The 16,344-nt window shown below is 31.4% G+C and overlaps 1 protein-coding gene across 2 annotated transcripts in view; it reads right to left on the reverse strand.

The window, feature by feature from the left end:
* Positions 1–5,546: 5,546 nt before the first annotated feature.
* Positions 5,547–16,344, reverse strand: part of LOC126696980 (ethylene-responsive transcription factor ERF025-like) — a 92,761-nt gene continuing 81,963 nt past the window's right edge. The window contains exon 2 of one of the 2 annotated variants that reach the window (XM_050393766.1): positions 5,547–6,486. In XM_050393766.1, coding sequence (XP_050249723.1) covers positions 5,865–6,486 — 622 coding nt within the window. In that variant the 3' untranslated portion in view covers positions 5,547–5,864. The remainder of the gene's footprint in view (positions 6,487–16,344) is intronic. The other variant, XM_050393765.1, reaches the window with a different exon arrangement.

A 16,344-nucleotide genomic window follows, 5' to 3' on the forward strand; every position in this document is an offset into this window, starting at 1 on the left:
AATAATAAGTCTTTGGAATAAAAGAATCTGAGTCCAAATATCCTAAGGAACAAAAACCCACAAGTATAGAAATGAATCCTCAACACACATGATTGAATCTCAATTGCTGAGATTTTAGAATATATATATATATATATATACTATTTAAAATGTATTTGCAAGTAATAAAATGAAATAAGAAATCTGGGACCTCCAGTTCTCTTGTCAAAATCTTCAACAAAATCTTTGGTCAGTGGATAGCTATCCATCAACAGTCTCTAGATTAAATCGTATATTTCTCCTCTCCTATGTAAACTAATTAAATATGAGTTTATTAACTCACTGTTACACGGATGATGCATGATTGATATGAGGACTATACTTTACCTATAATAAACTAAGTAAAAGCAGTAAAAGGCACTTCGTTGGGTGGGGCTGTGTGGAATGAGGCTGTGTGGAATGGGGAGACAACCTTTGCTTTACTCCTTGTCCTTTTCTAATTACGTGCTCTATTTGTTATAGACATTTTAATAGATATGATAGGATTTCATCTTATGATATTCATTATATAATTATTAATCTTGTTATCTGACTAAAGCATTTATCAGTTTTTAGTGGAGACTTAAGTTAACTAGAATTCACAAATAATTAAATCTTCTCATGTTTGCAATGATACAATTTAAAAAAAAAAAAAGTATTTTAAAAAAGTATATAATTTATTAGTGTGACATATTAAACCATATGGTTTCAAAATTGACAAATAAATCTCCAGAATTTTTTCATTTTTATTTTTATAAGTCCAAACACAATTTCATTATTATACTTAAATGAATTGCAATTTAATTTATTTATCTTTGAAATCTTAAGGTTTAAATTGTTCCTTTAAAACTACATGTTTCTAAATTATAGGTTTAAAATATAATTTTTTTTCCACATATATATAATTTCATTATGAGAATTTATCTAATTAAAACCTTCAACCCCACCATGGTTGCAATTGGCAAGCTCCAAGTTCTCAGGCTCCCAACAATTCAATTCACTCACAAAACTCAATGGATGGTGATGACTGTGATTGAGATAATCTACTCTCACGGTTTAGCTATGGTGAGATGGAAGAGTGTAGAAAATTGATGGTGTTTGGCTCTCTTAATAATGGATACAATTATCTCACCTATCAAGTGGGTGCTTAGAGTTTAATTCATGGGAAATGATAGGTATTTATATTGGGAAGGGACTGGTAGTAAATGATCTAAATAACCCTTTTTTTTCTTTTTCTTTTTTTTTCTGATGATCGAAAATTTTGAAGTGCGAACTGGTAATTGTCTTACAAATCTAAAATTAGAACGAATTTTTAAAAGTGTCATGTTTCTATTTTGCAAGTGTCAATGTTTTGCAAATTAATTCTTAGTTCTAACAGCACTACATTAGATTCTCAAACTCAACCCGATTATAAAAGTAGCCTACAAATACAAAGAATTAAGTATGAAATTACAATTAAATTGACATGGAATAAAACTATCACAATTACGAAATTAAAATTAAAATTAAAAAAAAAAATTAACATAACACATTCTTAAAAGTTGATAGTAGGAATCTTAACGTGACACATTCTTAAATTTAACGTAACACATTCTTAATGTGTAAAATCCACATTGAAAAGAAAAGGTTGGTATGCTTTCTCTTTCAGTTATCTATTGTCAATTGTTATCATCTACACGACAGTTGAAGTGACAGTATTTTAAAAACATTTTTGACTTTTGCTAATCATCCCACCCATACTTTAAAAGAATTATCTATAATATGATGATGATCTTGTATGCATATGGATATATTTAAATATATTTTTTAACTTAGCTCTTTTTTGTCTTGCTAAAAATAGATTACTGCTGATTTTATCGTTATCTTTCTTTAACATTTCTTCCTCTTTTGCACCTAGAACAGTTAATTTTCTAAATATTTTCAATTTTGTCCTAAAATATCTTCAGCAGTTGTTCTGTTTGGTGAAAAGACAGTAAACTGTCCTGCCAGAGATTCATTATTACCTCCATCAGTCTTTTTATTTATTTATTCTCATAATGTGTTTTGTGTTTGAAGAGCTAAGCAAAGCACAACATTCATTGCTTGCTTCACACGCATAAAAGTTAAAACATCAGCATAAACACTGGCTTGCGTTGGGTAGAATAGGTGTGTTCGGATACCGTTGATAGGTAGGTAGTTTATAGGTATTTTTTTAGTATTATTTATGAGTTTATTGCATTATTTTAGTTAATTTTTAGTTTTATTTATTGTACTTTTAGTAAAAAGTTTTCAATTTCAGTTAAATAAGTTATTTTCAAATGGACCCTTAGTTTGCACTTGAAATTAGAATTTAAAGTCAGCTCATTTTATTATTTAGTTTATTTTTGTTATTATTCAACTTATTTTTACTACTATTTATACGTTTTACTATACTTTTTAATACTATTCATGAGTTTTACTGTATTATTTTAGTTAGTTTTTACTTTTATTTATAATATTTTTAGTAAAAAATTTTCAATTTTAACTAAATAAATTATTATCAAAATACTCTTAATTACCAAAATGTCTTTCTAATTTATTTTTGTGTCATTATTGGCAAATATCCTACGTACTGCAGCGTGTAGTACCGTTCATTTTGTGGCTAGTGGACATGCACAACGACTATAAGTTCGAATTTTTTCAGCCAAAAAATAATAATAACAATAATATTTTCATTATTAATTAACAAGTCTAAACAATTCGAACAATTGACTTTGTCCAACTTTTTTGTTCCACTCAGGTTATTGGCTGAGAGGATTTTGGATCGATGAACCTAAAGTTCAGTTTACATAATACCAATTCAATCTACTCAATAGGATTAAAGATTTAAAGTCAAGTTGAGGTTTTTATTTATTTCTTTAATAGTTCAAAAGTTACTACAATACAATAGAAAGGAGATTTCAACCTTGATTTTTCTGGTAAAGAAGAACAAAAAATGCTCCTGATATACAAATCTCTTGTTAATTAAGTCGACTTTTGAAAGTTCAATATTAATTCATTTTATTTTATTTAGAATATCAGTTGAGTTCGAGTTTATCGCTAAGCTAGATTATGTGTAGGCGAGTACATGGGTTGGGTTGGAGAGTTTTTTCAATCTAACCTTCCTAATCCAATCCACATGTGTCGGGTCAGGTTGTTAAGTTGTACTTACATGTTTCATGCTAGTAAAAAGTTGGGTTTTAATCAATTATACAAAGACTCATTTTCAATAAATAATTACAATTCACATATAATGTTTAAATTGTATTTAAATTTCGAATATTGCCAAACTATTTCTCATGAGTTTGTTCACTGACACATTATTACGTTTTAGCTTGATTTTTTAATAATCAAACATAAAAGATCAAACATATATATTTTTTAAATTAAAAAATATACATGCTTAATCTTTTTGATGAACTAGAAATTTTATTAACCAATAAACAAAACTACAGGCAAAGAAAGAGCCTCAACTCTAATAATAGAAACAAAACAAAGAGGCCCCAACCCCACGTCAAAAGAGCCACAGTGGACAATGTCTTATTTTGATCTATGTCTTATTTTAGTCTTTAATCTTTAAAGAGGAAAGAAGAATAGGGACAAAGATGGTGAGAATATAGCCAAGAGCACTACAACTGTTGACATATTAATAAATTAAAAAAAAAAAATCAAATCAGCCATTCCATTATTGGCCCATTAATTTGCTTAAACTATGGGTCACAAAAAGCTAAAGTGTGCACATTTTATTTAATTTAATTTAATAATTTTACATGGCTCCAAACTTAGACAGGCTGGCAGCTTTTTAACATTACAAAGGAAAAGAAAAAAGTTGCAAACAATCCCAACCAAGTAAAACCCAAACCCAGGCCCACTCACAAAATACTCCCCAATTAATAACTATCCTGACACTCAACCGGACACCACACCAATCCACCTCCCTCGTCGGTACCAGAGTCATTATCCACGGTGGACCGACCTCCTCCGTCTCAATATTCCTATCCCCATTAAAATACTATATACAAACATGTGACCAAATTAAAAATAATATATAAAGAAAAATAGTACTTTTGTACTAATTTCTATTGAGATTACCGCTGTGTAGCACAAAAAATAATCTTACTTTAATCCAAAAAAACACTTAAAATAATATCCACTTACAAAAATATCTTTAATAGTCATATTTAAATCCCCAGCCATAAAGAACTTGGAAAATCATTCTTGTTCTAAAAGAAGAAAAGAAGAAGAAGATAATAAGTCACTCAGATTTGGCACAATTTTTGCTCAAAATGATGGAAGTTGATATTTGGCACAATTTTCGCCTTGTGTCTGGGAATTTTGACCATTGAAGGCCGAAAAGTTCAGGTATTTAACTATTCACGGATAAGAAGTTAAGATTTTTTTTTTTGATAAGAAGTTAGGAACTTTTTAAGGGAAAAAAATGTGTTTTTGTTTTTGTATATATATTTTTTTAACTACTCCCCCAACCTCCTCCTTTTATGTGGGGTAGATGTGTACACTGGAAATTTTTTTTTGTTTTTGTTTTGGACCCATATGCTTGAATAACTACAAGAAAGTCTGCTGGTTTTTTTTTTTTTTTTTTTTTTGGGCCCGGGGTGGTGTGAAGTGTATGATAGGATATACGCATGAGTAATCCTAATTACATATATGTTTCATACTTAGCAATTGGAACTTTTCATAAAACGAGCTCACTTATTTCTTCTACAATGGAGTTCTTTATATTTTGCAGTTTGCCACAATTACTCTGTAGGTTTCGCTTAAAGAAGCAAACTTTTCCTGTTTAGCACAGTTCTAACATCTAATAGATCTATAAGGTCTAATGAAATAATTAATTTGGCAAGGCCATATAGGAGGTGTCTACAATGGAGAGATGTTTATGAATACGACCTTGGTGCTAAAAAAATAAATCAAAAATAAAAAATCCCCCTTTTTGCAAGAAAATATTCAATTAATGCATCCAGTGTACTACTTTTTCTTCTGACGTAAGATGGACCCCATCTTTTATGGAACCTTCTTACGTAAGAAGAAAGTGTAGTAAACAGAGTAATTTCTCCCGCGCTTTTTAGTGGTTCAAACTTTATATTATAAAAATAAGTTTTGCATGTTTTTTTCCTTTAATTATTTATTTTCTTCCCTCTTCTCTCCTACAATCTACAACAAAAACACTCTTGATCATAATAACCCAAAGATTCAGACGCTCAAGTGTTTCAGTTAACTAGGCCCTTTTGAGTTTGTTTATGTTCTCGCTAAAATATTTAGGCCTTTGAGTGCAAGGCTTAGCATACTGCCAAGACAAAGAAAACGCCGAGGTACAGATCTTAAGACAAGTCTTTGAGAATCTATGGCCTCAAAAAAGACAATCACGAAAACTACCAATAAATTATGTTTCTTAACGAAAATTCTTTGTAGTTGTAGTGCTATACCCTCCTATAAAGAAAATATGGTACCTCTTGAAGAAAAAAATAAAAAAGGTCAAAATAAACCGAAGTCTCTTTGGACTTTACCAAAACATAGAATCAAAGAAGTGCCTTAACATATAATACAAGGTTTATAGGATATACACAAACAGAACCAGCCACCAAGAAAGATCCTAATTAGCCGCACAAGCAATCTAATTAATTCTTCTAGGCTTCTAGCTAATAGCTAAAACGACGAACAATGTTGTGCCGGTTCATAGTTACATACCCAGCACATAGAGGAAGTTCGTCCGATAGCTAGTTTAAAAAAAAAAAACAAAAAACAAGAACAAGAACAAACAAATCAAAGCAAGACAAAACAAAACACACATATACAATACTCAGTACAGCGATTTCTCACACACTAAGGTTTAGTTAATAGGAGTAACTCCATAACCCATCTCCATCACCACCAGATTCATCAGAAGACGACTTTGACTGAATTCGAGGCGGAGTTAAGAGCATCCCTTCGGCCATATTCACCAGCAAACTCGGCATATTCAACAACTCTTCTTCGTCAATGAAGTACTCATCCTCAGTGCTTCTAAGATGTGTCGCTTCGTGACCGCTCTCCGAGGATCTTTCCATCATCTTCTCAGCAGCACTCGCCGCAGCGGCGCGTATGTCAACAGGCGACGACGAAAGCGGTATCGGGTACCAAAGAATCAGGTCCGGGAAGTTTAACACCGTATCGGGCCCCTTCAGAGCCAAAGCCGCCACGTCGTATGCCGTCGCCGCCATGTCCCGCGTCGGGTACGTGCCGAGCCAAATGCGCGTGGCTTTACGGGGCTGGCGTATCTCGGATACCCATTTGCCGCTCCGACTCCGAGCGCCCCGAAACCTCTTTTGCTTAGCAGTACTACAACTGGACGACGACCCGGGTTGATCCGAAAACCCTTCCGATACAGATATCGGTGACGTGGCGGTGGTGATTGAAGTAGATATTGTTGCTGTGGTATTACCGTTCAGGGTTGTTTCCTCCCGGCGCACATTAGAGGTTCTAAATGGGTTATTTCGGCGCACGTTAGGGTTCTTGGCCATTTTTCCTTGTACTGTTGACCACCCCCTTTGTTTTTTGGTTTTTTTCTTTTTTTTTGTTTTTTTGGGTTCAATTGGGCTACATATAATTTTTTGGGTTTAGTACGGACGTAAGAATAATTATCCAAAAAAAAAAAAAAAAAAGTTTATAACGTCTCTTTAAAGTTTTATTCTAGAGAAAAGTGAGTAAAATGTGTGATAGGTTATACCGCATAATTTTCTTATATAGAGTTCATCAACTACTGTGCAATGTGCGATCAACGTTGATAAATAATTCAAATATTTACTTATTAAGTTAAACTAGCGTGCAATCAACGGCAAAAAAATAGTTCAAATATCTACTTATCTACTTAAGAGTTTACCAATCAAAATATCTACAAATAATAATAATAATAATTTCACCAATTATAATTAATGACACCTTAATTTGTAAATTTTATATAATTAAATTTATATGTTAATAATTTAATACTTAAGGATTATTGTAAACCAAATAAATTAAAAATACCAAAACATATCAACCAATTAAGTTATATAAAAATCTTGACATATATGTAATTTTTTTAATATTCTTCACCTACCGATTTCATTATTATGTATTTTATATTAATTTATTATTGGGGTTTTATAAATTATAAGAGTATAAAGTTTTTGTGAGAGTAGAGGTTTCCGGGTTCAAATCTTCGAGGTAGAAGTTTCACAAAAGATATGCACTTATATTGATTCAGTGTAGAATTTGGATATGGTAAATATATATATATATATATTAAAAAAATAGAGGAAGTGAAACGGTGGGACAGAAGGTAGGAAACTTGTGGCTGAAGCTATTGGTCCGACATCAATTTTGTGTGGCTGAAAGTGGGTACACGTGTTAGACTCAATGACGGGGATTAGCCGTGATCGTGATCTACTGGCTCCACCATGATATCAATTCCCGAATTCCTCTCTCGTGCATTGAAAATATCTTGGGTTTTACTTATGCTTTAACGATGTTGATGAAGGATAAAATCCAATTATAACAACAATTGCCGATAATTAATCTAGGTCATGCTTACCATTATTTTTACCTTTTGGCAGGTTGTATGAATACTCATTGCGACTTTTTATTGTGCTCTAGTGCACAGTGCACTAGTGCTCTACTTTCTTTTCTTTTTCTTTTTTTTCTTTTTTTTTTTTTTTAATGGAAAAGGGAGAGCTCTACTTTTTTTTATTTTGATTGATACTGGTACGAGGCAGACCGTTCCTGTTTCTGTGTTAGGAACAGCGATTGCAAAAGCTGGAACCATAAAATTTTTCACAACTTTTTATTATAGTTATAATGTAATAGAGTATAATTGGTAAAGAAAAAAAATAATGAGTCATGTATAAGTATAGAGAGCTAATAAGGAAGCTGTCGGAGTAAAATAGAGTTTCATGTCGGCATAGAATCCTTTTTTAAAACAAGTGTGACACCTGTAATTAATCTTTAGAAGATGTTTTACATTCTATTTGGTCTTGCCCAGACCTCACACCTATTTGGAACATACATATCAAAACCGTAACGGAGGTTGACTTGGCTAAATAATTGGTTCATTGGTTGAATTGTAAGTTTATTAATTAATCAAATAATATATTTTATAATTATGGAAAGGAGCTAAAATTAAATAAAAATACTCCATTTGGGTAAATTAATAAATTATAAAAATAACTTTCTCAAAAAAATAAATTATAACAATAAAAAAATTATATCATATGACATAAAGTTAGAGAATATAAAAAAATAAATACACCATTCACATAAATCATCCAATAATCAAGTTATATAATTCAAAAGTCTTGAAACAACATACCCCAATATCTCATAGAAATTCAATATAAATATTTAGCTTAATCATTAAACCCTAGAGAATAACAAAATTATTTAAATCTCTCAATACAACCGATAACTTCAAACTTTAGTGACATCAGTAGTTTAGTTCAATCTTTTTGAGTTTTTTCACATATATACAAGGTTTTTTTTTTTTTTTTTTAATTTTATTTTATCCGCAAGTTAAAAATAATAACCCTTCAATCCATCGATTTACACAGATTGATAATGGGTGATTGCATATCTGGTATTTTACACCAAACCATTCCAAATAGTGCTTTGGTTCACGAGTTTTACGGTTTAACTAGTGGTTTGGATTTAGTAACTATGATTTGGAATTCTACTCCGACAAGGTTGTTTCGGCAAAATAAAACTTTCACTAGTTTCTTAGATCTGATACACTATATTGAGAAGGATGGAAAAGATTTGGAGTGGTTTGCTCTGCTAGTTTGGTCTATCCAATATTGTAGAAACCAACTGAAAACAAGCTCAAAGGATTAACCAATATCTCAAATTATTCCCTTTGCTACCCAAATTCTGTAAATTTTATTAGCATTACTCCCACATGCTTCTGCCCAATCTCCTAATCAAACTCGATAGGTTCCTCCTCCTGCTCCCTTGTTTAAAGTTAATTTTGATAGAGCAGTGTTCAAAGCTTCGAAAGAGATAGGTTTGGATGTTGAAGTTCGAGACAGCCAAGGGTTAGTTCATGCATCCCTCTTGAAGAAAGCCCCTCTGCCTCCCAAGAGCACACTTAGACATAGTTGTTATAATCATACAAAAACGCAATACATATCGTAATGTGTACAAAAAATTATGTTTGTAAGGGCGTATCGTAAATGCCTATGAATCATTCAATATATATAGGTGCATATCATATGAATTATATTGTGTCATTGAATCCTACCTATAATACGATATATAGACATGTAGGTTTAAAATAATTTTTTTTAAAAAAAAATTATTAAAATTTGTGTTTTTATTTGATTTAAAAAGTTGTTGGACTCTTTTTTAACACAAATTATTGGGATACTTAATTGAGTCCAATAAAATAACATGTACATGAGATTTTTCCCCCTATTCTCTTTCTCCTACAAAATTTGGACTATACACTTGACGATTCACTTTCATATTTGCAAATTTATTTTCTATGTTATGAACAATGTATTGAATGAAAGTATAATTTTTATATATTTTGTTATAAGTCTAAGAAGCTACAATGCCAATAAAAAATTATTGGAATAAAAGAACAAGAAAAGAGATAGTAAATGTTGATGATGATAAAAAAAATGTCAATGAATAAATAATTTTGCAAGATTATGAGCATGATAATAATAATGACTTAGACGAAATTGATTAGGCAAAACAATGAAAATAATTTATTATTTTGGCTCATATATCATATATTATTATTTCCGAGTTTAATCAATTTCAATTTGTATGTTTTAAACTTATGTTAATTTGGTTTGTTTAGTTAGTTTTGTTAAATATTTTGAAATAAGTAATGGTTAAATTGATCATTAGTTAAATATATTCCTAATTTATATTGAATATACTTTATATATATATATATATAACTTTTTTTTAGTAGGTATTTATATATATTATGATATACGATCCCCAAAAAAATCATAAATCGATTCACAATCTAATTCAAGAAGTTTTGACAACTCTGCACTGAGGTGCTTAGCAACGAGGTAAAGCTTCAAGCTAGCCTTCAGTGGTCCTCCCATAATGTCGTAACTCCTTTAAGTATCTCAGTTGGTTGAGTTTGAGTTCCTTCAAAGTGAAACCAGTTTATAGCATTCCAAATAGACCATGCCCACCTGCCCATAACTTCAGATCAAGTTTTTCCACCATTTTCGAGGTAAGAGATAGAAACTTTGTCAACCGCCCCACACTTTTGCAGCTTTCCATGTACGACTGCCCAAACATTACGTGCCAATGGACATTCCCACAGAATATGTCCAACCGTTTCACTGTCCTATCCACACACTATGCATTTCGGATCAAGCGGGACCTTTTGACGAAAACGGTTGGCTCAGGTAGGTAGAATATCTGAGCACGCCCGCCACACAAAATTACGGACTTTCGGAGGAATGTGCAGCTTCTATATATAGTTTATTCCATGAACTCTTGTCCTCCCTAGCTGGAGTGCTCCACCGTTTGAGGCTGGTCCTTCCGAAGAGCCACATGGTACACTATTTTGACTGAGAGAGTCTAGGACTTACTTTCATTGTAGAAAAGTTTATCTCTTGACCACATGTCGGCCAATTTGGATGTGGAGGATAGATATCATCCCTCGTTGACTGCGTAAACATGGCTTGTAGCATATATATATATATATATAACGGTTCCATTGCCTTGTGAGTGGGTCAATAAGGGCACAAACCTTCATCGACTTATCCTCTCCAGGTCTGAAAAGCGGGGGATGAGGGAGCCACTTGTGACTACTAACCCTTATAGTTTGGCATCAGAGTCTCTTACTGGTCCTTAAAGAGTTACAGAAGGTGATTTCTTTTGTGGTTTTCATGGGTTTTTTTTTGTTTTTGTTTTTGTTTTGTTTTTTTTTCCCTGTGGGTTTCATCAGATCTGATGTTTTGTTTGATATCCTGGAGGTTTGCCTTTTCCTTTTTTTTCGATGGTTTTAGGGTTCTCTTTGATTTGTGTTTTTTTATTTATTATAATTTGGTTGGTTCCCAAAACGCTTACACAAAATCCACACCTTCAGCCAAATAATTTTCCCCAAAACACATTAATCTTCAGTTCTCTCAGTCAATTTATCAAACACCCAGTAGCAAAAAAAATACCTGAAAGAGGGGCAGTGAGCTGAGAGTCCGTAACCCGAAACTGAGGGAGAATGACTTGGAGAGCTCCGCAGTCCGCAGTGACCACTAACTCTTCAACCCGTCCTTCTTCCTCTGAAACCCGAACGGATATGGCTTTGAATTAGAGACCCAAAACTGAGAACAAGCTATAGCTGACGATGATGATGAAATTCCATTGGCCGTAGAGGAGGTTTCAACGACGGCGATGGCCACCAGGCACCGGCGAACAATATTTCAAATCCTAAGAGTGCGACGTTGTTGATAGGGTGAAAAAGTAATTTCAGTTTTGTGTCTAATCTGAACCGGTACCGACATACTTCCAGGTATGATTCGTTGTGAAATTATTTGTGAATCAATTATAAAATATAGAGAGATTTTATATTTATAATATTTTTATAATAAATTTTAAATAAAAGATTGTTAACGAGAGATTTAAACAAATCTTAAATGACAAATATGAAAAACTCATTTAGTTAGGTGAGAACAAAAGTAAAATCATTATAAATTGACTTATATGTTTTTATTAAAAAAATTTGTGTTCAATTAACAAATAAACAAATAATCAATAAAAAATCTCATTAAGTTTAATAAAACAAAAATCATGCCAAATTAAAAAATAAAAAATAAAAAGCAAAGAAATAAAAAATAAAAAACCCAACCAGTTAAAAAAGAAAAAAGAAGTAACCAAAATATAGGCGGTACTAGATTTTACTGCCCATAGATAGAAATAAAGACAAACATCAGAAGAAAAAGACAAAGCTTAAAGTGACTAACAAACAAATGAAGAAAAAGACAAAAAGATTGATGGAAGCAAGAGGAAGATTGTAACGTGACTGTAGTTAAAGAATGTGATTAATTTTGTAAAAGCAATTGGCTGGAGCAATAACCAAGTTTTTTATTGTCTTTTCCTCTCATTTTTGAGAGATTTGCTTTTGGTGGTGAGTTAGAGAAGAAAATGCTTGGGTGTCACAAAAAAATTATACTATTTTTCTCTCCTTACTAAACAACTTAAAAACTTATTTTCTCTGCTTTCTTTTTTATTCTTCTTATTTCACCTCCAACCAAACTTAGAAAACCTTAAGTGGGTTTTAATAAATCAAAAGTGACAATTGTCGTAGAAAAAACATATTAAGATCTATCAAGAATTTACAAACCTAATTAGGCCAACCATTTGGTCATCTTGACATGGGTGGAGTAGATCCCAGTCTCTCTTGTCTAAGAGATCACAAGTGTAATACCAAAGAGTCATCTTCTACTTTTAGAGTCCTAATTTTCCAAAACTTTGATTTCTCACATATCTCTCAATTCTCATCCAACATATATATATATATATAAATCATTTGTTGTTTGAAAGTTTATGAGATGTAGATTCTAATTTTGTAGCTTCCTTTTTATATATATATATAGTAAAAAAAAAAAAAAAAAAAACTAATTTACTTTACAAAAACGAGTCACAAATTTTCTAGTTATCAAATTCGGGCTTCCGCAACAAAAATTTTAAAACATGATGTTAACATTGTTATCTAAAACATACATAAATTTACTAACCTAACTAAATCAAATGATATAACCATATTTTTAACAATGATAACAACATACACTAAAATCTCTCTCTCCAATCAATTTCTATTAATGCATTTAGATTGTAGATATTGTGTGCTTTGTGTTTGTAACAATTATCACCTGGTAAGCTATATCAATATTTTATTTGTGAAAAGGAGTTCAAGACAACGCAGAACATTTCCAAAGTGACTTCAGCAGGGTAAAATATATGTAAAGAAAAACTATAGTTTTTATGCACTTATTTTGATTTTCAACACTTCATATATTTTAAGTATTCATTATTTATAGATATGAAAATAATACTAATAAAAGTTGGGTTTTACTAATGTATACCCTTAGAGTATACATTAATAAATCATTTTAAAAATTTTTTATAGAAAAATAAAAAATAACTAAAATAAATTATTAATATATACTCTAATGGTATACATTAACCTAATCCATCAAAATTTAAAACATAAAAATCCATATATGCAAACAGTAAGAATACATAACAATTAATAGTAATTATGTGGGTTCCAGTCAGCTCAACTGGTAAAATCTCTGATAGTTGTATAAGAGATTTAGGGTTCAATCCTTGTCTACACCAAAAACTGATTGGTGTCTTAGTCTAATAAAAGAGCTATTATCAGGAGCGGACGTCATAAATTGAAACTCTTTTAAAAGAAAAAAGTAATTACATTATCTACTTTTATTTCCTACAGTAATTTCAGCAGTACTTACCTTGATGAGTTGACAAGTAAATCGAGCATGTCATACTTGTCGGCACTTGAAACACAGATAGAAGTTCATCTGTATTTAAAATTTAAAAATCTATTCTTCTTCTTCTTTTTAACCAGAAACAGTAAATTAGATTCATATCACATTTATGTTAAGTGTCAGCAAACAAAGCTTTTTACCATTTCAGATTTTCTGAATTCTGCCTAGACCACCAATGGCTAAGATATGGACCTTCATATGTGATAACTAAAAGTCGTATTATTTTCAATTCTGAACTTGACAATGTGAAAAAGGAAGATAGCAATTCAGTTATACTACTTTTCTTATTTCCAATAAATTTCTTGTTGCCAAAAAAGAAAAGCGGCATGAATCAATAGAATCCATTCAAAAGACTAAAAGATTCCTAGGTACAGGCACCTTGAGTTGTTTGTTTCTAGTGCACTTTTAAACGCATAATGCAGCATGCAGAAAATGCCCATAATCTATTACTGTTTTTCTTTTAAACAAATAGATCTCCTAGACCACATTATGAACAAAAACACCCACAATCCAAAATAATAAATTTCTCTAGTTTGCAATCCAGTAATCAAAAGTGAACTAACAATAGCGAACATAGTTCTTGTTTCAGGTGAAAACGGAACAGACCTGGCCAAATGAGTGTGATTTGGCATCAAATCCTTGCCCAGTTTCCAAATCAACATGGAAAGCAAGCAAATGAGGAATGGCATCAAGCAGAGGTTGAGGAAGAGGTTAGAGGGGTAGGTGAATGCAAGATCATATACATATGGGGGATTGGAATTATATCATAGAATAAACAAGTTTAATACAACAAATATTATCTCAAGTATATTTTATCTAGAATGCAAATTAACAAGAACAAATATATATATATATATATATATAGAGAGAGAGAGAGAGAGAGAGAGAGGAACAATCTTATAATGCTATAAAATCATGCTGTGAAAGTGTTGTCATTAAAGGTTGATTCGTGCCACCAATAGTAAAACTCGGTCCGACTGATTCTCTTGGCCAAACAACCTTTTAGAATTAGACTATAGAGTCAACCTTCGTAATGAACGCACTTCCACTCACGAATATTATCTCAAGTATTATCTCAAGTATATTTTATCTAGAATGCAAATTAACAAGAACAAATATATATATATATATATATATATTTATAGAGAGAGAGAGAGAGAGAGAGAGAGAGAGAGAGAGAGAGAGAGAGAGAGAGAGAGAGAGAGAGAGAGAGAGAGAGGAACAATCTTATAATGCTATAAAATCATGTTGTGAAAGTGTTGTCATTAAAGGTTGATTCATGCCACCAATAGTAAAACTCGGTCCGACTGATTCTCTTGGCCAAACAACCTTTTAGAATTAGACTATAGAGTCAACCTTCGTAATGAACGCACTTCCACTCACGAAGGTTCAAGAATATCCATTTATTTCCTTTTCTTAGACCAAATATAAATTGTAGAAAAATATGTGGGAGGAAAAGATATTAGAAATAATATATTTTGAAATAGAGTAAAACTTAGGTACAATATTTAAGTATTGTTCCTTAAGTTTCTCATTTTGAGATTCAGTTATGTGGTTGTACTTAACTAAAAATACACTTTTATCCCATGCAAAAAAAGCCAAGTGACTGAGTATTAAGAGGAGAACCTATGAAACATCACCTAAGTATTGTATTTAAATTTTATCATTTGAAATATAGAGTAATAAAATAGTCTTATAGGAAATGGTGTGATAATGAATATTATATAGACCATTCATGACAATAATAAGTCTATAATTATTAGTTAATAATGATCCATAAAAGACCAACGACTATATTATCCATTATTGGCCAATGACTATTTTTTTCATAATTGTCCAACGACTATTATACTCATAAATTCTCAACAACTAATAAATAAATAATAATAAAAGTGTTTGGAATACACACTCATGCCAACATGGGTTGCCTTAGTTCTCTGAAAAGCCTTGCAATGGGTGTTGTCCCAAATTGCCAGTGCCTACCATGGCCAAAACTCTCTTCCTACTACTCATATCTCTAATTACTCTCACCATGGAAATGTTGGGGCTGTTTTTAAAGCTTTTTTTTATGCAATTGGAAGATTATGATTGGTTCTTTGATAACTGGAATGGGACGGGCTTCTTTCTTTTTGCAAATTTTTCTATTTTGGTTTGGGAAACTTCTGTTGTCAGTGTCAGTCAGAGGCCTGTCACTGCCAAAGTTTTTCACATTGCCTGAAAGTAAGGAAATGGCACAATGGGTTTGGGAAAATAGGGAACAGAATTATGGGCGGCAAATTGGCAATTGGCTAAGGAGAAACTGAGAGGTTGGGTTAGTTGGGTATCAACTACCAAAGTGGATAAGTGTCAATTCCGATTTTGGATTTGGATTTTTCTTAATTTTGTGGTTGAAAAAAAAAAAAAGATTAAAAGAAGATACATATATTTAAAGCCCATTTAAAGTTTGGATTTGGGTTGTTCTTAATTTTGTTTTAGAAAAAACAACATATCTATTCGTTTTGTTTTGTTTTTTTTTTTAAGCCCAAATATGTTAATTTTTATTTTATGTTTTTTTATTTTTTTATTTTGTTAAGCCCATATATATTCAGTTTATTATTATTATTTTAGAATCTAGCCTATAAAGGGTAAAATAAATTACTATTTTGGTTCTTAATGTCTACATCATGTATCAATTTGATTTTTAATAGTCCCTAACTTTTCGATATTATATTAAAACAGTCCCTACAGTTAATTAGTGGATGAAAAATATGAGCATGACTAACAGTGAATTGCCACATTGCCTTTATTTATATTAAAAAATTTTAAGTCTTTTGTTATTGTA

The sequence above is a fragment of the Quercus robur genome, chromosome 8, assembly GCF_932294415.1.
Source record: "Quercus robur chromosome 8, dhQueRobu3.1, whole genome shotgun sequence".
NCBI classification, from domain to species: Eukaryota; Viridiplantae; Streptophyta; class Magnoliopsida; order Fagales; family Fagaceae; genus Quercus; species Quercus robur.